The sequence below is a fragment of the Oryctolagus cuniculus genome, chromosome X (genome assembly GCF_964237555.1).
Source record: "Oryctolagus cuniculus chromosome X, mOryCun1.1, whole genome shotgun sequence".
In the NCBI taxonomy this organism is placed as follows: Eukaryota; Metazoa; Chordata; class Mammalia; order Lagomorpha; family Leporidae; genus Oryctolagus; species Oryctolagus cuniculus.
Genome location: NC_091453.1, coordinates 22,663,981 through 22,684,423, shown reverse-complemented (window position 1 = coordinate 22,684,423; position 20,443 = coordinate 22,663,981). Strand labels below are relative to the sequence as shown.

The following is a 20,443-nucleotide window of genomic DNA, read 5'->3' as shown; positions in this document are numbered from 1 at the left end:
GAACATTAGGTATTTTTTTTCCCATGGGGTCAAAAGGTACCTAAGTATATGATTGCAAGTGGAAAAAGAGGGGACAGAAATAAACTATTGGCAGCTTTTCCATTTTCATTTGTGTGTGGATTTTTAATATAAATGTGGGGACGTAAAATATTAATGTAAGTCAAAATGTTTCAGTGAACAAGTTTCAGCAGTTCAACTTTATAACAACTATAAATAACCCTGTTACATTTTTCTAGACAATGCCAGCATTTGGATTTTATTAAAAATAAGTCAATTTCTTATTGATGGCAACTAAATGGTGTTTGTGGCATTTTTATCATACAGTAGATTCTATCCATTCACTATATTTTTCTGAGTTGTCTTACATGAAGTACATGTTTTTAATGTTGTCTGTCTTCTGTGCTGTTCTTACAAGTTTGCTATTAAAATACATTAAACTATATAAAAGTCTTAAGATAATTATTTGAGAGGAAAAGAAGCATCCTACATGGAAGATTAAACATGCAGAAAGAATGAAGAATAACAACATTGTTAAATATATCAATATTTATATACTCACACATTTATGATATATATGTGTATTTGTCTTGATGTGTATAATTACATTATATAAAAGTAGTGGCACCTTTCTTATTTTAATTTTCTGATTATTTTAATGATTGCTGTAGATATCACAGCATACATACATTTTCAACTCATTATAGTCTTGTGGTAAGCTACTAGAAGATGAATCAGAATATAATAAAGGAAATATTTCATCAATCCAAGAGAAGGCAGAAAGGGAAAGGAACAAATAATAGGTATAAAAATAAAGAATTTAAAAACATTGGAAATTTAAATCCAATTTTACATAATTTTATGAGATTTGCATAGAGCACAAATTCATATGTTGAAAGAATAAGAATCAACTATGCTAACAATAAGGTATGAAAGGAGACACAACCAAAAATAAAGGAAATGGATTCATGTAAAAGAAACAAAAATACTATGTAAGTATTAAACAGAAAGAAAGGAATGTGGCTGGCGCTGCGGCTCACTAGGCTAATCCTCAGCCTAGCGGCGCCAGCACACCAGGTTCTAGTCCCGGTCGGAGCGCCAGATTCTGTCCCGGTTGCCCCTCTTCCAGGCCAGCTCTCTGCTGTGGCCAGGGAATGCAGTGGAGGATGGCCCAAGTGCTTGGGCCCTGCACCCCATGGGAGACCAGGAGAAGCACCTGGCTCCTGCCATCGGATCAGTGCGGTGTGCTGGCCACAGCGTGGCGGCCATTGGAGGGTGAACCAATGGCAAAGGAAGACCTTTCTCTCTGTCTCTCTCACTGTCCACTCTGCCTGTCAAAAATAAAAATAAAAAAGAAAGGAATGTATCATTTTCGTATAATATAAAGTAGTATTTAAAGAAGAAAACATTACTAAATATAGAGAAAGGAATTTCATAGCATTCAAAGTTTCAATAAATCACAAAGGTGTTACAATTGCACATTTTAATGCACTTGGTAACAGGCTCAAAATTATAAAGTAAAACTGAATTTTTAAAGAGCAGACAGATATACAAATATAAGTGAACATTTTAACAAATTAATCCTATTAATTGATATATTATTTAAAAATCAGTAAGCACCTATATTATTTAAGAACACAATAAGGAAATTCATTTTAATGTAAATCATGGAAAGTAACTACAAAATAAATATCTTCAGGCTGGAGAGCAAAAAGACAACAAATTAAATGTTGGCTTATAAACAAAAAAGTTTAAAGGAAATGCTCTTTGACCTCAAGGAAATTATGCTAAATATCAACAGCAGAGTCACCTGATGTAAGCTTCTAAGCAACCTCTGTAAAATAAATTACATTGGAAATCAGAAAATAACATGAATGGAATGAAAATAATACATTACATATAAGATATACAATGTAGATAAAGCCAAATTTAGAGGAAAATTTATTGTTTAAAAACTGAATCTAAATATCTATTCATTATGAAAACATAGTACTGGTAGAAATAAAAATAAACGTCCTATCTAATAAAGGATCTCTATGGGAAGCTCCTACTAAATGGTAAAATATTTAAAGGTTTTCTTCCTGGGGCCAGCATTTTAGCATAGCAGGTAAAGTGGCTGCCTGGCACACCTGCATCCTGTAGGAGCGCCTGTTTGTGTGCCAGTTGCTCTCCTTTCAATCCAGCTCCCTTCTAATGGCCTGGGAAAAGCAGCTGAAGACCACCCAAGTGATTGGGTGCAGGTGGCCCCTCACCCACGTGGGAGACCCAGAAGAAGCTCCTAGCTCCAGTCTGGTCCAGCCCTGTCCATTATGGCCATCTGGGAGTGAACCAACCAGCAGATGAAAGATTTTTCTCTCTCTCTGTCTCTTCCTCTATTTCTGTAACTCTTTCAAAATAAATAAATAAATCTTTAAAAATGAATAAATAAATAAAACATTTTCTTCCTAAAACCAAGGATAAGAGGAGGATGTATATTATTATCTACAGATCCTAGCAAGAGCAATAAGGCAAGAAAAAGATATCAAAGATGTAAGAATTAAAAAGGAAAAAAAAGTTCATTATTTGCAGATGATGTATTTTTAGAAAATAACAAAATATACATACAAAGAATTAGAATTAGTGAATTCCCTAAATGCAGTAATTTGATAAATCAGCATAGGATAATCAACTTTATATATAGCATAAGTATGGAAAACAGAGAAAAATTGAAGAAATTCCATTAACCATAGCTTCAATATCAAATGCCTAGGTATAAATTTACTGAAGTATATACAAAAAGAACTCTATACAAAAAACTTTCATCACTAAAACAAATTTCAAAAGACCTGAATAAAGAAAATAATAAATGCCATTTTTTAAATTAAGGCAATATTGCAAATATGTAACTTACTTCTAAATTAATCAACAAGAAACTTCAATTTTAATTAAAATACCAGCAAGCTGCTTTCTATTTCTTTTTGGTAGAAATTTTTAAGCTATCCTAACATTTTTGTAGGAATGAAAATGACATAAATAAGAAAATATCAGAGAACAAGCTTTGCCTACACTACTGAGTAACATGAAGTATAAAGTAGCAGAAGAAGTTTGAAAATACGTATTATGAAAACAGCATGCATAAATTTTAAAAATGTTTTGCAACAAAGTAAACTTAATTCCATTTTTTCACAAGCTATTTGACCTTCTTTTGTATGAATACTTGCTTTATGAGAAAAGAAGCATTGTAGAATGAAGAAGCAGGAACAATGGCCTTTTCCATAAGTGGTATTGAGTCAATCACACAAACCACGCAAGTGGTATTGAATCTCTTGGATAAATGCCATAAGTGATATCAAGTCAACTGGGACTGAAAAGTAGGGAAAAATAAATCCTGACCTTTATCTCATACCACAGATAAAAGTAAATTCCAGGAGGCTTGAATATCAAACGTAAAAGATTAAACAACAGAGCTTCTAGAAATAACAAAGGAGGATATCTTCATGTTTCAGGGAGAGAATGATTTCTTAAAGAGCAGACAAGAATAATCACCATTAAGATAAATACACATAAATTGGAGTACATATACAAATTAGGGAGAATATATTTAAAGTGAGGCCATTTGAAAATGAAATTAAAAGATAATGCTCATTATTGTGAAATTACCTTTTACACAAAACCCAACAAAGAACTCAAAGGTGAAATACATGAAATTCCTACAAATAATTAAGCACAAGAAAAGGAGAAGACTCAATCTTTAAATATGAGGAAAAAAGACACACTTTATTCAAATTAGCATATTCAAATTAGCAAGAATGTGTAAAACTTTTCTTAATATTAGTAACAGCAAAATGCCAATTCAAACTACAACATTCAAAGAAATAATACTGAGCAGACTGATATTATTAAATATTTCTTAGGATGCAGAACAGCTACAATAATTGTGTTTGTTAATGTGAATCAAAATTGATACAAAACATCTTGGAAAATTGGAAATGCTTCTTAAAACTGATCATTAATCTATTTTATGATCTGTAATTTTACTCCTACCTATATGTATTTCAGAAACACACATCAAGAAGCAAATAGTAACATTTTTATAGAAGCATTTTTCATAATAGAAAACCTAGGAACCAGACAAATACAAAAGGACTTCAAAAATTTCATGGAAAATAGATTTATTTTAGTGCAAAAGAATTTTGGAATCCATGCAGTTTTAAAATAATATGCATTTCTGTGAAATTTTCGAAGATCCCTCATAACTACCAACATACGAATGAATAAGCTGTGATATAACCATGAATGGCCTAATAGTCAACATTAAAAATAAATTACTCCTACATGCAAATATGTATATGAATAACAAGAACATAAGCGTGAGCAAAAAGGTCTACATACAAAGAAATGCAAATTGTGTGATTCTTCATAAACTTCAAAAACAGACCAAACCAACCCATGGTGTAAGGATTCAGGATAATAATTGTCTTCCAGGGAAATGGAAAGAGATATAAGGAGGTGGGTGGGATTCAAGGATGCTTTTTTAGTTGTATTCTTTGGTGTAAATGGTGGTGACACACATGTATTGACATAGTGGTAATTCTGTCTATATGTTACAGGACAATAAAATTACTAAAATTCAAAGAAACAAAGGCTTAGCCAAAGACAGTATTTCCTTTGTGTGGTAGATTTGGTCGTATGATGGTCACAAGTGGCTTACCAGTGTAGGAAATGTGATGCTTGCATAGGGGCTGGCTCTCTGCATAAATTCTGGGGGCCTTAACTTGGATTGTGGATTGCTCTGTGTGTTATTGTTCTTTTTCTTTTAAATGGGTTATTCTTACAGGACTTCAAGTTCTTTTATTTTATTTTTCTTAATAATTTATTTATCCAGGCTGAAACCAGGAGTCCAGGGCTCCATTTTGGTCTCCTACGTTGTTGGCAGGGGCCCAAGCACTTTGGTCATCCTGTGCTGTTTTGCCAGGCACACTAGCAGGAAACTGGAGAGAAAGCGGAGCAGCCAGGACTAAAACCAGCACTCAGATATGAGAGACCAGCATTGCAGGCGGCAGCTTAGCTTCCTGTGCCACATATGCCAGCCTCATCTGTGTGTTTATTTTATGATCTAAAATGTCAAGAAGAAATAGTCTGCTCCTTCCAAGTTTCCTCTAACACATGAAAATTAACTGAAACTTATTTAAAATTAGCATCCAGAGGATTTTTAGTAAAAAAGGCAATCTTCTTAGTCATATAACTTAACTAACTATTCATGAGAGCCCAAATTATGATAAAAAAAAAACTACATTCTCAGTGCAGGCATCTTGCATAGTGGTTAAGTTGCTCCTTGTGAATGCCCACATCCCATATCAGAGTACCCAGTTGGAGTCCCAACTCCACCGCTTCTAATCCAGCTTCCTGCTAACGTGCATCCTGGGAGGTAGGAGATCATGGCCCAAGTACTTGGGTTCTGGCTACCCACACAGGAGACCTGGGTGAAGTTCTAGCCTCCTGGCTTCAGCCTGGCCCAGTTCCAGCCATGTGGGCATTTGGGGAGTGAACCAGCAAATGAAGGATCTCTGTCTCTTCCTTTCTCTTTCTTTTGGCCTTTCAAATAAAATGAAAACTTTTTAAAAAATCTATACAATCTTTTTTATAATGTCTTGATGTATGCTTATCCCACCAATGTGGACTTTATGACACAAAAGCTTAAAATTTTTAACCATATTCCTTCTCTTCTTGTTTAAGTATTAACATACTAAATTGTTTTTAAATTTTTTTTTAATTATGAGAATTCTCTTATTTTAGAGACTAAAAAGACACATGCAAAAAGCAAGGTTTAATTATTATCTGTCTTTCCAGGTAGAAAAACTCATTTACTATTATTGTGAGGAAAGAGGAGACAGAGCATGAAGCCACAGCCAGATCAAGCTTATTCAAAGAGTAAGCCTAGGAGGGCTCACTCCCAGGTGAACACACAGCAGAGAGCACCTTCCCTTACAGACTGGTGCTTTATATAGTACAAAGAGGCGGAAAGGGGCTTAGGGCTCTGAGCTAAAGCTGGGCTGCTGAGAACGTGGGAGAGCTTGGGCTAGCACTAGAGGTCCTTCGAGATTACAGTGTAAGCCGGGAGAGGTTTGGACTGAGGTTGGACTCTAAGGCTGAGCTCCTGAGAGAGCGGAGAGAGATTGGGAGGAGTGGGGAGAGCTCAGGCTGACAGGTGGATCTTCAGATAGTGGTGTGTCCAATGGTCCAGCCAGGTCAGGGCTGGTCAAGGCAGGATGGGGCTATAATAGAAGGGCAGAGAAACAGGGGCCTGCTTGCTGTTATGTAGGTGAAAGGTCAACATGGATCTAAGGCTTTTTTGTCCTTGCTCCATCAATTATCACTAACAAGCAAAAAGTAAAATGGTTAAGGAAAGAAACTACTTTAAAAATAAGACTTGTAAAACGTTTTCATTATTTTTTTTTTTTTTTTTTGGACAGGCAGAGTGGACAGTGAGAGAGACAGAGAGAAAAGAAAGGTCTTTCTTTGCCGTTGGTTCACCCTCCAATGGCTGCCGCGGCCAGCGTGCTGCGGCCGGTGCACCGCACTGATCTGATGGCAGGAGCCAGGTGCTTCTCCTGGTCTCCCATGGGGTGCAGGGCCCAAGCACTTGGGCCATCCTCCACTGCACTCCCGGGCCACAGCAGAGAGCTGGCCTGGAAGAGGGGCAACCGGGACAGAATCCGGCGCCCCGACGGACTAGAACCCGGTGTGCCGGCACCGCTAGGTGGAGGATTAGCCTAGTGAGCCACCTGCGCTGGCCTCATTATTCTTATAGTAATATGCAGAAGTAACAAGAAACTCAAGGAACACAATTATAGTCAATTATTATGACCACTTTCATTTTAGCACTTAGTTTGAATTTAAAGTTTCTGTGACTCTGTTGGACACTGTTTGCAAGGTAAATTGGCAGGATGCCCAGAAATGGAGGTAGCAACTTATTTTCAAATTATTAAAGCTATCAATGAATTTGCCATCAGCTCAAAGCTGCAAAGAGAATAGCATATATAGTTTAAAGTCTGAAGTTCCTATATCAAGCCTGGGAAAAAATCCTCCAAGGAAAGTTGAAATATGTATTATCAATGAAATATAATTTGTAGATGTGTTCTCTTGGAAATGAGTTTTAAACTAACTCTCCACTGCCAAATGGAAGAAGAGTTGGTAAATATGGTTAATGAAATGAGAAAGATCTAATGCTATTAAAATTTCACTTCTCTCCTCCAATCTAGACTACTATATTCTTAAACTTCTTGAAGTCATGCACCTAATACCCCAGTATGTTAAATTAAGGAATTTGTGCTGCCATGATTTGCCAACTGCTTCAAGAATATTTTTCTGTTTTCTCATCAGAGAAAAGATTTGACGGAAAAAAAAAAATGGCCTACGCAGGGGCTACAGAAACCCTCATCTCCTGCTTATATTACAACCAAATCCATCATTATTATACAGGAATAAATGACTACTGAAAATTAGAAATATCAAGTAAAATCATCATCTGAAAGAAGGCAATTTAAGAAGTTTGCATTATTTGATTTAGTGATCTCACCTCTGAGAAACTTCCAATGAAATATCTATAAAATGTCTGCTACTGCTCATAAGAAAATGCATTCATTTTTGTTTTATACTAAAAAATTATAGCAAAATAGTATAGGCAAATGCCCAACAATTAATGTGAACTGGCAAGAAAACAATAGTGCATGTATGTCATAATATAAAAAATTAACAATCACCATTACATTTAAAATTGCACAGAAATGAAAAATCATAAGCTCTATAAAAATAACAAAAATGTGAGCCAAAGTTAAATAAAGAGATAAATTTACAGATCGGAACATATGTAAGTGCACAACTTAAGTTCAAAGAAAATTTAAATTAGAAAGAAAAAAATCAGCATTGCATTGTGGTGGAATGAGGTGAAAAGGTCATGCCAAGATGGCCACTGACAACAGAAATGCCTGGCAACAGGCTGTGATTGGATGGCTTCGGAAACCACATGACAACAGAGCAAACCACATGACAACAGAGCCTGACTGACGGCAGGCTGTGATTGGATGGTTTCAGAAACTGCCTGGCAACAGGCTGTGATTGGTTGGGGCATAGACCGCCCCATAGACCAGATTGGCTGGTCTTGGCTATATAAGCTGTTGTACTAACTCAAATAAACGAGTCTGCGGGCTGCTCGCCTCAGGCCTGCTTTCACCCGACTCCCTGGGTCTGTGTGGTGACTCCGTGCCTCTTGCCCCCACCACGCTCCTCCTCTCAGAAACGAATCCACTGCAACATTTTTGAGAAATCAACTGCAACATTGCATGGTTTACAAAACACAGAAATTGATAAATTAATCCAAAATGTTTTATTATATGAAACATAAACTCCTAACATCTAAAACTCAAGAGAAATAAAGTTACTAATGAAGAAGAGATTATAATTGCACAGAAGAGAATTAAAAAAAACAGGAAGACTACTAGTCATAAGTGTGGAATAATGCATTTTGATTGTACAGTCTATGATTTCCCCCCAAATAAAAGCAAATCACTAAAAGTTATTCAAAATAGATAAAAATTTTTAGCAAAACAGAAAACTGAAAAATTGTAACAGAAAAATTTTTCTGGAAAATTCACTGGAGACAAATGATTTTATGCTCAAGCATATAAATTTTCAGTGTATCTCACATTATTTTCCCACAGCATAGATAAAGATGATATATTAGCCATTTCATTCTGTGAAGCTTAAATTATCAATTTTTTAAAAACCTGAAAAAGATAACATGTAGGAAAAACATATACTGAGCTTCATCTGGCTATTTCTTGAATAAATAGTAACTTCCTAAATGCAGGTATAACCAGTAGCTATAGAGATCAACACTCCCCCTCCATTGCCGAGAAAGGAAATGGAAAAGTTGTGAGAACCCCCTGTGACAGCAACAGCATAACAAATGAGGAGCCTAAATTTCTGCCTAAATTAACAACAAAATTAAGTTTCCTGATATAATGAAAGCAGCTGAATTATTTTTGACCTCGTGAGTGGTAAAGCAACACATGAAAGAAGGGAGGTAAATGTATGATCACAGAGGAGATAGTGAGGGAAAAGTGAGCCCTGCCTGTTACTAACACCACATCTGTCCACCTGACTGCATCTGGGGCAGCGGTGGTAGTTTATTCATATAGAACTGTGTGCTTCCCCAAATTTGCTAGTATAAAAGGGCTTCTCTTACCCACGGTTTACCTTTTCTGTCTTCACAGATGAGGAAGATGAGGTCCAGAATTCACCAGTGCTTGCCTAAGATCATCAGATGTTTCGAGGAAATTAGAAAGTCTGTGTATACTAAAAATTTTTATTTGTGTCTTTTTACTTTTCTTAATATTTCTCTCACAATTTATCAGTTTTAGGTAAATTATTTAATAATGTGTCTCACTTAAAATGATCTCAGTTAATAGACTACATTTTACACCGTGAAATAATGCAAGGAATTTAGAGTTACATGTAATTGTTACCTTCTGATAGTTTCTGGAATAGAAAGCAAGTGGGGTCCTTCGGGCCAGCCAAAGAGACTGAACCAGGACTGAGCTGCATTTACAACCTTCTGAATGAAGTCATATGCCTCTGTCCCTTCTTTGGGAGAAAAGAATTGCTCATTTTTCTCTTCCTTTTCAGTAGACTCATCACCTTCCTTCTTTGGTGTTTCATGATCCTGCAAGCACTTGTCTTCATGTATCATTTCCATTCCTAAAATTAACATTTGTTTGTAAGAAAAGGGTTATTTGACCTTAAAGTACTTCACTATTCTCATTTGTATGTAAATAGAGCCCCTCCTACAAGATATTGTATGTTCTCAAAGAAATTCTGAGTCAATTTACTGTATGTTAAAATTAATGAAAAATATACTTATTTTCAAAGACTCAGCAGACATAAATTTTAATTTTTTTTAAAAAAGCTATATTTTCTTCTTGCCATAATGGCATATGAAAACATTCCCAGAACTTCTGCTGTGGGTCATTGAAGAGCAATCTCAAAACAGATGACTCAGTTGACACTAATGACAAATTCTTGGCTTTCATTTTAAATTTCTGGTCACCTGGAAACATCTAACTTTTAAATTAAATGAAGTTAAGCAGATCATGTCATGGGTTGGATTTGGAGTTACACTATGCATTTGCTACATACCAACAAATAAATTTCCATTTGTAGACTCAGCATCATTAAAGTTAGCTGCCGTTTTAACCAAAGCAGGAGAGCATATTCTACAACCCGAGGCAGGAAGGAAGGCACTGCCTCTAGGCTTCATAGGAATTTTATCCTTACCTGTAAATGACAAATTGAGTCATAGTATATAAAACAAGCACTCATGGACTTCATTACCAAATTTTTTAATCTGAATTTCATATTTATATGAAAACAAAGAGAAAGAAAATGTGTAAACATCCATTATACATCAAATGAGAAATTAGGAAAAAACAACATAAAGGATTATATGGTTTTTCTAAATTAAATGAAATTCATATGATAAGGCAACTGTTGACAGTACTTAAAAATATACGAGAATGAACTGTGTTCAACTTCAGCATAATCAAGAACAGGGAAAAGATTTAAAATTTTTCTACATCAAAAAATGGAGTTATTATGTATAATATTAAAAATAAGATATGAGAAAAGGATAACCAATAAAAATAATTACTTCTGAGTTAATTCTCTGAAATGAAATCACTGCTTGGTTATGAACTGTTACCATTTCAAATTTAAATCCCTATTCCAGTTAGAGCTGTTATTTTTTTAAAATATTTTTATTTCTTTACTTGAAAGTCAGAGTTATGGAGAGGCAGAGGCAGAGGCAGAGGCAGAGAGAGAGAGGTCTTCTACCCGTTGGTTCACTCCCCAGATAGCAGCAACAGCTGGAGCTGCCAGGAGCCAGCAGCTTCTTCCGGGTCTCCCATGCAGGTACAGGGGCCCAAGGACTTGGGCCATCCTCTACTTCTTTCCCAGGCCATAGCAGAGAGCTGGATCAGAAATCGAGCAGCCAGGACTCTAACTGGCACCCATATGGGATGCTGTCACTGCAGGCAGCGATTTTACCTATGCCACAGCACCGGCCCGAGTTGTTATGCAAGTATATACATTAGAGTTTGCAACAGTGGGAATCTGAATTCATCTAAGGCCTGGCCAAGAAAAGCAAATAGATGTAACTTAAGGACAGACATAAAAATATATATGTAGCTTACAGGTCTTCATCACCTAGTTCTGTTCAGAAAGGCATTGCCTATGTAGTTAGAAAAACAAAATCTGATTTGACAGCTTTGCACCACTATTCTCGAGCAGTTAAGGTGTGGGTATATTATACAAAGTCTCTGAAACATGTTTTTATCCACAAAATGAAACAAAGGTTCTGAGTTTTTAAGTGTGCTGTGAGGATTACTATAAATGGAATTGCAAATATAAATAAGCTGTATATACCAAATTTCTTCTGTCCTTTTAGTAAAAAATCTCCAGTGAATTTTTATTCAATAGGTATGCATATCTCTAGAATGCTACTCCCCTATAGACTTCATAGAAGTGAGCCTTAGAGAATTCAATGGATTGGTTGTGGATGCTTTAGGCAATATGATTTTAACTTACCATCAACTGATTAAAAAGTTCCTAGTGGAGTGAAAAGACACATCTCTACCCGTTGAACTAAAGTTAAGGATTCATATATTTTAATTAAGCATACAAGATACATACCACATTCTAGTTCTATCTTACTTTTGAATGTAATTAATATATTTTAAATTTTCACCCTTCTTGAGGATATCATGCCTACAGCACAGTATCTAAGTGCCTAGAATCCAAAAAGAAGCTGCTCAGTTTCTATATGACTCAGATACAAGTGTTCAGGTGGATCCCGCTATTCTGGGGTGTCTATAAGAACCCATACAGTGAGAATTAGAAATCTATCATATGTAACTTACCACTCTTTAAAACGATTTTTTGCTTATCAAGATGTGCTGCCATGAATGGGTAAATAGTAAGGATGCAGTTTTCTGCTGTTGCACTAACTGGAAGTGGAAACCTAAAAGTAAAAATAATGTATTTAAATAAAATATACATTTCAGCTGCAGTAAATACAAAGAAGTATTTTTAAGTACCCAAGATGCTTTCAATGATGAAGATACGAATTATTCATCATATTTTCTTTTAGTTTGCTTTTGTTAACTACTACATCAATATAATTGGTTCTTAAATATTTACTTTTATGAGCCAGCATTGTGGTGTGGCCTGCAACTCCAGCATCCCATATTGGATATGAGTGTTGTTTAGAAGTTTTAAGTGTCCTGAGGCTAGGGATGTGATGTAGTGGGTAAAGCTGCTGGCTGCAATGCAGGCATCCCATATGGGCGACAGCAAATCTCAGCCACTCCACTTCCTATCCTGTTCCCTGCTAACGGCCTGGAAAAAGCAGTGGAGGATGGCCCAAGCCCTTGAGCACCTGCCACCCACATGGGAGACCCAGAAGTAGCTCCTGGCTCCAGCCAGCCCAGCATTGGCCATTATGGCCATTTGGGGAGTGAATCAGTAAATGGAATATCTTTTGCTCTCTCCCTCTCTCTTTAGCTCTTTCAAATAAATAAAAACTTTTTTAAAGTATTTATTTTTAAAGCTTTTAAACAATTGCAAATTTCACTGTTGAATATGTTCTGAGAATACAAATTGTAAACATGTGTGTTCAAAAACACAGGATTTCTAGAGCTGAGGTTACCTCAGAGTTAATGTACTCATATTCTTCTTTATAGAACCCCTGATAAATGGTATCTAGCCTTAGATGCCACTACCAGGGAGAAACTACCAGGTGACACAACTCAGTGGCCCATTTCAAATCTTGAGCACAGCAACTTCAGAAACTCTATTTAAGAGCAATGCAAAATAAAATCTACGATCTTGACCCCCACTATAGTCCTTCAAACAGTAAAATACGGTCATAATATTTTCCATAGTTTTCATATATGATTTTTATTTACTTATTCACATTTTGAGAGAGGGAGAGGGAGAAGGAGAAGGGGGGAGGGGAGAATCTTAACCTGCTGGTTCACTCCAAAAATGATTGCAATAGTCAGGGGCTAAACCAGACTGAATCAAGAGCCCAGAATTCCAGCTGGGTCTCCCACATATTTCACAGGGACCCAATACTTGGGTCATCATTTGCAACCTCCCAGGAATCACATTAGCAGGAAGCTAGATCTGAAGCAGAATGGCAGAAGCTTGAACCAGGCACTCTAACATGCTGCAGACATTGGAAGTAGAAGTTTCAATGCTGCGCCATCTGCTGGACCCTCTCCCATGTTCCTGTTCTTCAGATTCCAAATACTTATAATATTCAAGGGTTCTTTTCACTGAATGGTCTCCAAGTCTATTACATAACAGTCTCCTTTCTTCAGGTGGCTTTTTGTTTTATGTTTGTCCTGTAAATATGTCTGAAAACTGAAAGCAATACTGCAAGTTATGCAATTAGTGTAAATAATATTACCTTCTATAACCCGTATATTCCATTTTATGAATGTACTGTGAAATTGTATTTTTTATCATACACAAAACATTATTATTGAGGCTGTCTACTTTATGTGTCAACTCTGGCCTTGTGCAACTGATTTTTTTGGTAATAGAACTGCTATATTTTATATCTAGATCACTGCAAGATCACTGTTTTCTGTTGTGCATTATTGTACATCAAGAAAATTTTACTCTTGAATCAGTCATCTACCATTTGTTAAGATTTATTTAATTATTTGAAAATTAGAGTTACAGAGACAGAGAGAAAGAGAGGTCTTCTGTCCACTGGTTCACTCCCCAGACAGCAGCAAATGTCAGGGCTGAGCCAGGCCAAAGCCAGGAGCCAGGAGTTTCTTCTGGGTCTCCTATGTGAGTGTAAGGGCCCAAGCACTTGGTCCATCTTCCACTGCTTTCCTAGGCCATTAGCAGGGAGCTGCATTGGAAGTGAAGCAGCCAGGACTCAAACCAGCGCCCACATAGGATGCCAGTGTTGCAGGTGATGGCTTTACCTGCTAAGCCACAACACCCCCAGTCATCTACCATATTAACCCTTCTATCTAGTTTATGGTCACTGGCCAAGGAAAAAATGTAAAAGTTCATGTTATAACCCAAGTTATTGTAACTAAAATATAGAATGGGGGCAAGTGTTTGGCCAAGTGGTTAAGAAGCTACTTTACTTAGGGGGCCGACGCTGTCCTTTGCCTGTGGCGCTGGCATCCCTCTTCTAGTCCAGCTCTCTGCTGTGGCCCAGGAAGGCAGTGGAGGATGGCCCAGGTCCTTGGGTCCCTGCACCTGCATGGGAGACCAGGAGGAAGCACCTGGCTCCTGGCTTCAGAACGGCGCAGCTCTGGCCATTGAGGCCATTTTGGGAATGAACCAACAGAGGGAAGACCTTTCTCTCTCTCTCTCTCTCTCACTGTCTGTAGCTCTGCCTGTCAAATAAATAAATACATTTTTTTTTAAAAAGAAGCTACTTGGGAAGCTTGCATTTCATACTAAAGAGCTTGGGTTCAAGTCCCAGTTCTGTTTCTATTCCTGCATCCTGCCAGTGTGCACAATGAGAGGCAGCAAGTGATGGCCGCAGTATTCGAGTTTCTGCCACTCATGTCAGTTTGAAGGACTAGCATTTAGTCAGCCTAGTGGTTAAGATGCCAGTTATGACACACACATCCCACATCGGCGAACCTGGGATTGATGACTCCAGCTTCCCTGCAGGATGATGACTCAAGTAATTGGTTTCTTGCCACCCACGTGGAAGACATGTTTAGCATTTCCGCCTCCTGACTCCAGTCCTAGCCCATCCCTGGCCTTTGTGGGCACTTGGGTAGTGATTCAGCAGAAGGGGGAGCTCTCTCTTTTTTTTCTCTCCCTCTCTTGAATATTAAGAAAAAAGTCAACTTGTGGGCAATGCTGCTAAAGACAATTACCAAATGAATAAATCAAAGCAACATATTTGTAAAATGGTAAAGAATTAAGGAAAACAAGGCTGAAAATAAATTTTATTCCAAGAGTGAAATAAGATTAAACATAGAATTTGCCTTTTCTATTGCAAAATTAGTTTGCCAAAGATAACATTTGATTTCAGGTATTTCTCAGGGTAAAAAAAAAACAGCATGGCAATGTCTATAGATTCCCCATGTCAATGCATACAGACAAGAACACTAGTTGTAGAGGATTTGCCCTAAACATATTCAGTATTACAGTAACAGTGAAATAAAAAGGCATTCTGACATTATGGGCTTTGGCTTCATTCTGGGATTTAAATAGCAGCCTTTAGATATGAGTGATTTCGAATGGTTCCACTGGGCAAAAATCAGTACATTCCTGGTAGTATAAGGTCAATGTTATGATGTGAGCATTGAGGAAACTCGTGGAAATGGGCTTGGACTATTTGTGACAGTGTTCCCCACTGTTGTTGATACCGAGTTTGGCATTGGTTATGGTGATGTCTATCAGATCCCTTCATTTATTTTTATAGCACCCTTTAGAAGTGGGATTTACATGCTATAAAATTCATCTTTGTAAGGTGCACAATTTAAGTGGTTTTCAGTATAGACATGGAGTTCTGCAAACATCATCACTAGCAATTATTTCCCGTTTGCCCACCCCTCCAGTTCCTGAAAAACACTAATTTATTTTCTTTCATTATGGATTTGCCTATTCTGGACTTTCTCTTGTCAATTCATAAGAAATCTGAATTGTCAAGACCACATGGACATCCCTTCTCTCATCAACATTTCATATTTGGATACTAAATGGCATGATGACCACATATAATTCATTAAATAAGATGTGGAAAGTCTCATTATTCACTTCTCTACTAATTACCTGGTGAGTAATTCATATTCCAATCACATATTTCTATTTACTTATCATTAGTGAAGATAAGAAACTCTTATGCTTCTCTGGTCAAGTATTTTTATGGATGAAATTTTGAAGCTTCAGGTTAAATCTCTTTGACAAATGACATCTGATAATTACTCATTTTATCACTTTCCACTATCATATGAAATATTGCAATAGCTTATCAAAAATATGTCAAACACCATGAGAAATATTATGATTTTATTTTATATTTATTATATTTATTAAGAGTCTGCTCCTGTCTGTACTATTTTAAGGTAGACCTTAAATTCTAAGAGTCCTACTGCAGCAGACACTGTGGCACAGCAAGTAAACTGTGGCATGCAGTGCCAGCATCCCATGTGGGCACCAGTTTGAGTCCTGGCTGCTCCACTGTTGATCCAGCTCCCTACTAATGAGCATCCAGTAAAGCAGCAGATGGCTCAAGTCTCTGGGGCCTGCACCAATGTGGGAGACCTGGAAGAAGCTCCTGGCACCTGGCTTTGGCCTGACACAGCCCTGGCTGTTGTGGCCATTTAGTGAGTGAACCAGAAGATGGAAGATTCCTCTCTCTGTCTCTCCTCTTCTCTGTAACTCTACCTTTCAAATAAATGAATGAATAGTAAGAGTCCTGCTGAACATGCTTCTGATTTATGGAGAGAAAGGCAAAACAAGAAGAAAGAAGTCTCTAGGTTTTTGGAAACATATCTCTCTACTATTAGTATGATTATCTATGCAAAACTTTTGTTAGGAGATAACTAGAAAAAATGATTATGTGTCAGAGGCAGCGCTGTGGCTTAGCAGGTAAGGCAGCCGCCTGCAGTGCCAGCATCTTGTATGGGTGCCAGTTCCAGTCCTGCTGCGTTACTTCTGATCCAGCTCTCTGCTATGGCCTGGGAAAGCAGTGGAAGATGGCCCAAGTCCTTGGGCCCCTGCACGTGCGTGGGAGACTCGGAAGAAGCTCCTGGCCCCTGGCTTCAGATCAGCACAGCTCTGGCTATTGGGGCCAATTGGGGAGTAAACCAACAGATGGAAGACAACCCCCTCCCCCGCCTCTCCTCTCTGTGTAACTCTTGACTTTTAAATAAATTAGTCAATATTAAAAAAAATGTTAAAACAGACAATGGTTAAAAGATTAAAAGACTTTACAGCTAATACTGCTTTGGGTCAATGACCTATATTTCTATTTATAAGGCTAAAGAAAGTGAGAAATGGGAAGAGATGAAAATATGCTGGAACTGGAGCAGGCACTGTGGCATAGCAGGTAATGCCGCCACCTGCAGTGCAGGCATCCCATATGGGCACTGGTTTAAGTCCTGGCTGCTCCACTTCTGATCCAGCTCTCTGCTATGACCTGGACCTGTATGAGAGACCCAGAAGAAGCTCCTGGTTCCTGGATTCAGGTTGGCGCAGCTCTGGCCTTTGTGGCCATCTGGAGAGTGAACCAGCAAATGGAAGACCTCTCTCTTTCTCTGCCTCTCCTTCTTTCTCTGTGTAACTCTGACTCTCAAATAAATAAATAAATCTTTAAAAAAAAGACAGAAAAGAATTAAAAAAAAAAAAAACAAGAAAATATGCTGGACCAGCTCTTTGAAAATGCTTTTTGTTGTGAAACCTACTCTTATAACTGCTATCACCATTAAAAAGAAATAATATTCAAGTAAAGACTTCAAATCAATGAAGCAATTTTGGATGACTGCATTCGCTTCTTGGGGATTTATTATACCAAACAAATCTCATGGAGAAACCTTGCTAAAATTCGCTTATCCGCATGTTTTGACAATGTTTCTTAAGTCAATAACTGCTAGCAAAATATTCCACACGCAACTTTACTTACAAAAGTGTTCATTGATATGTTTATTTAGATATTTAATAATTACCAAAGATAGTACCTTTTATGATACTTAGGTCAATTGATTGGACAACTAAATTTTAATTCTGGTGCTCTAATGTATATTTATAGTGGTAAAACTCACCCACAGTGTTGCCAAATGCAAGAATCTATCACAAATGATGGCATCATGTCATATTGTTAATCTAATAAAATTACAAAATTTGAATTTACTTTATTTTCAATATGTCAAGACTGACTGAAAAGATTCCTGACAATAATGTCATTATTATTCATTTTTCAATGTCTTTTCTTGAGGGTGATGGGAGGGAGCAAAGTTGTAGTCATCTAAAATTGTTTCATTGATTTGAAGTCTTTACTTGAATACTGCTGGGTATTGCAATCACTAAATATGCTATCTATAACCCTTCAAAACACTGTTAATTATGATCATTAATAATTCTAGGAAATATAAGCTGTTTACTAATGCAGTATCCCCAAATCATTTTTTCAACTAAATGTCTCTAAGTTCATGGAAGTATGTTTCACATATAAAGGTCTTTCACTGATTTGCACCCTAGCAGAGTAAAGTAAGGGGAGAGAACTCTTCTTTAGACCACACAAGAGATCCACAGATATTCACCAACTGCAGACTATCTGACCAGTTAGCAATATTTTAAGCACATAACAATTCTTTGCATATGAATCATCTTAGAATTTTCGGTATGTGTATTAATCAGGAAATGATTCTGTAACTTACATAAACCATATTTGAAATCTCAAAATGTCACTTTGAGGTCAATTTTCATAATTTTAAATTTTTGACTAACACATATCTATCTCATAGCTATTTAAAACCTCTATCTGCAGAATTTTGGGAGAAATCTGTGGAAAAGGCAAGCCAGGTGGTGTACAAATCTCTGAGCTGTGTGTACATGGGTGTGGAGGGGACTACTATCAGAGACAGGAGCCATACTAGCAGGAAATATCTATTCCTATTATTTTTAGATATACAGTTTTATTGAGCCAATCCAAATGTAACAACATCTAAACAAGGAAACAAAGAAAAAAGCAAGGATATTAATCTATGAGAACCTACAGTATAAAATGATCTTACAAAGTAAAAGAAAGCAGAGAATGAAGAAATTAGTTTTATTTTTAATTGGGCCAATGTACAAAGCAGATGCAAAAGCTTTGATTTAGGGTAAATATCTTACCTACATTATATTCTATCAGGGAATAGCCCCTTGCCTACTCATAACCTTGGTCAGAGCATACACATGGATTGTCTACAGTACAAATTAACAGAAATTCTGAGGTGAAAGGGAAGCACTTGGGGAACTGCTGTAAAACCCCACTTATCTCAGAGATCAGAGCTGGAATGTCTGAAGAGAGAAAGGCAAGGAAGTTTTGCAGAGTTGAGAAAGAGGATCTGATCGTGTTTGCTATGGGAAATTAAATAAGGTGAAAACAATGCACCAGTAAGAGTTTGCCAAAAGTTCCCAGGAATGCTCATGATTGGGCTCCTTGTTCATCTGTTTGCACTGAAAAGCCTTTTGTTGCCTATGTGTGATTTGCAAAGTTCCTAAATTAGTTTCAATAGTTCTAATTTATCCCAAAGCTCCTGAGGATTGAAATAGGGGTTTGGGAGAAAGTGAGGTGTTAAGAAGATATTTTTTAAAAAGGCAAGGAATTTCAGATAAGAGTAAGCAACTCTCCAGGCTGAAAGGAAATACACAACAAAAAAGAAAAAAAATCATCAAATACCTCATCCTACTCTTTCTAGTGAATGTTTTCAAGTCTCCTTATTATTCCCTTTGCTTAGTAGACCTCAGCATATTGGCATAGCAAAGTGTGGTCGTGCCCTCTTAGAGGCATTCAGACACCTAGTGCCAGAAAGCATCTAGCCCATGCAGTGCTTACTGAAACTTTTTTTAAATTCACTTTGCTAATGTGATCTGAGCCTGAGCCTGCCTTAGTTTTAACACATTTGTGGATGTGACTTTTATTGGTGAGCTCAAAGGTACACACCACATAGGGTTTAAGGCAAGATATGAATTTGTTTAATGGACTGACATAAAATTAAACTTCTATGAGCAAGACCAGCAATGCACAAAAAGATAGACTATCTCCTAAAATGCTGGCATGGAGTTCAGTGATTGACAGCAACCTAAAGCTACGTCATTAATTTTGTTTAAGAGTTTAACAAAAGACAGACTGTTAGCAATAGCAAAAAAATGGGAGTGTGAGTTGTGTAACTTAGATTTTGTTATTCATCATCATATAAAAGAAAAGACATAGCAAAGGTTCAGGAGAATTGCTTGTACTCTGTCCTGGACACAGCCACATTCTTATACTTTCTGTCTCTCTCCCTTCTAATTCCAAACACACAGATCTATTCTTTTACTGTGAATACATACCAAATAATAATAATCCCACTAAAGAATAAATGAGCATATAAACACTACACATTGACCTAATTTTTGATGTACAATTCACCCTAATGTTACTTATCATTGTAAATGTTATTAATAAACCTTATTGTTCTATATTTCAACCTCTTGTCATTTGATTGGTCAAATCACCTCAAAGTATAATGTAAAAGTGGATTTCTGGTCCTATAAGACAAGGCATTCAGAAACATGGTTTTACCAGTGTGTACTTGAATTTCCCTGAGCTTGTTAAAGTAACATGTAACAAAGCCCTGTTCTTGGGAAGTTATTAAGCTGCTGTTTCTCACCT

General features: G+C 36.9%; 1 protein-coding gene across 1 annotated transcript in view; it reads right to left on the bottom strand.

The window, feature by feature from the left end:
- CFAP47 (cilia and flagella associated protein 47) overlaps positions 1 to 20,443 on the bottom strand; it is a 369,488-nt gene that overhangs the window by 246,207 nt on the left and 102,838 nt on the right. The window contains exons 27-29 of the mRNA XM_051827003.2: positions 11,952 to 12,052; positions 10,174 to 10,311; positions 9,504 to 9,735 (exon numbers count right to left, since the gene is read on the bottom strand). Coding sequence (XP_051682963.2) covers positions 9,504 to 9,735; positions 10,174 to 10,311; positions 11,952 to 12,052 — 471 coding nt within the window. The remainder of the gene's footprint in view (positions 1 to 9,503; positions 9,736 to 10,173; positions 10,312 to 11,951; positions 12,053 to 20,443) is intronic.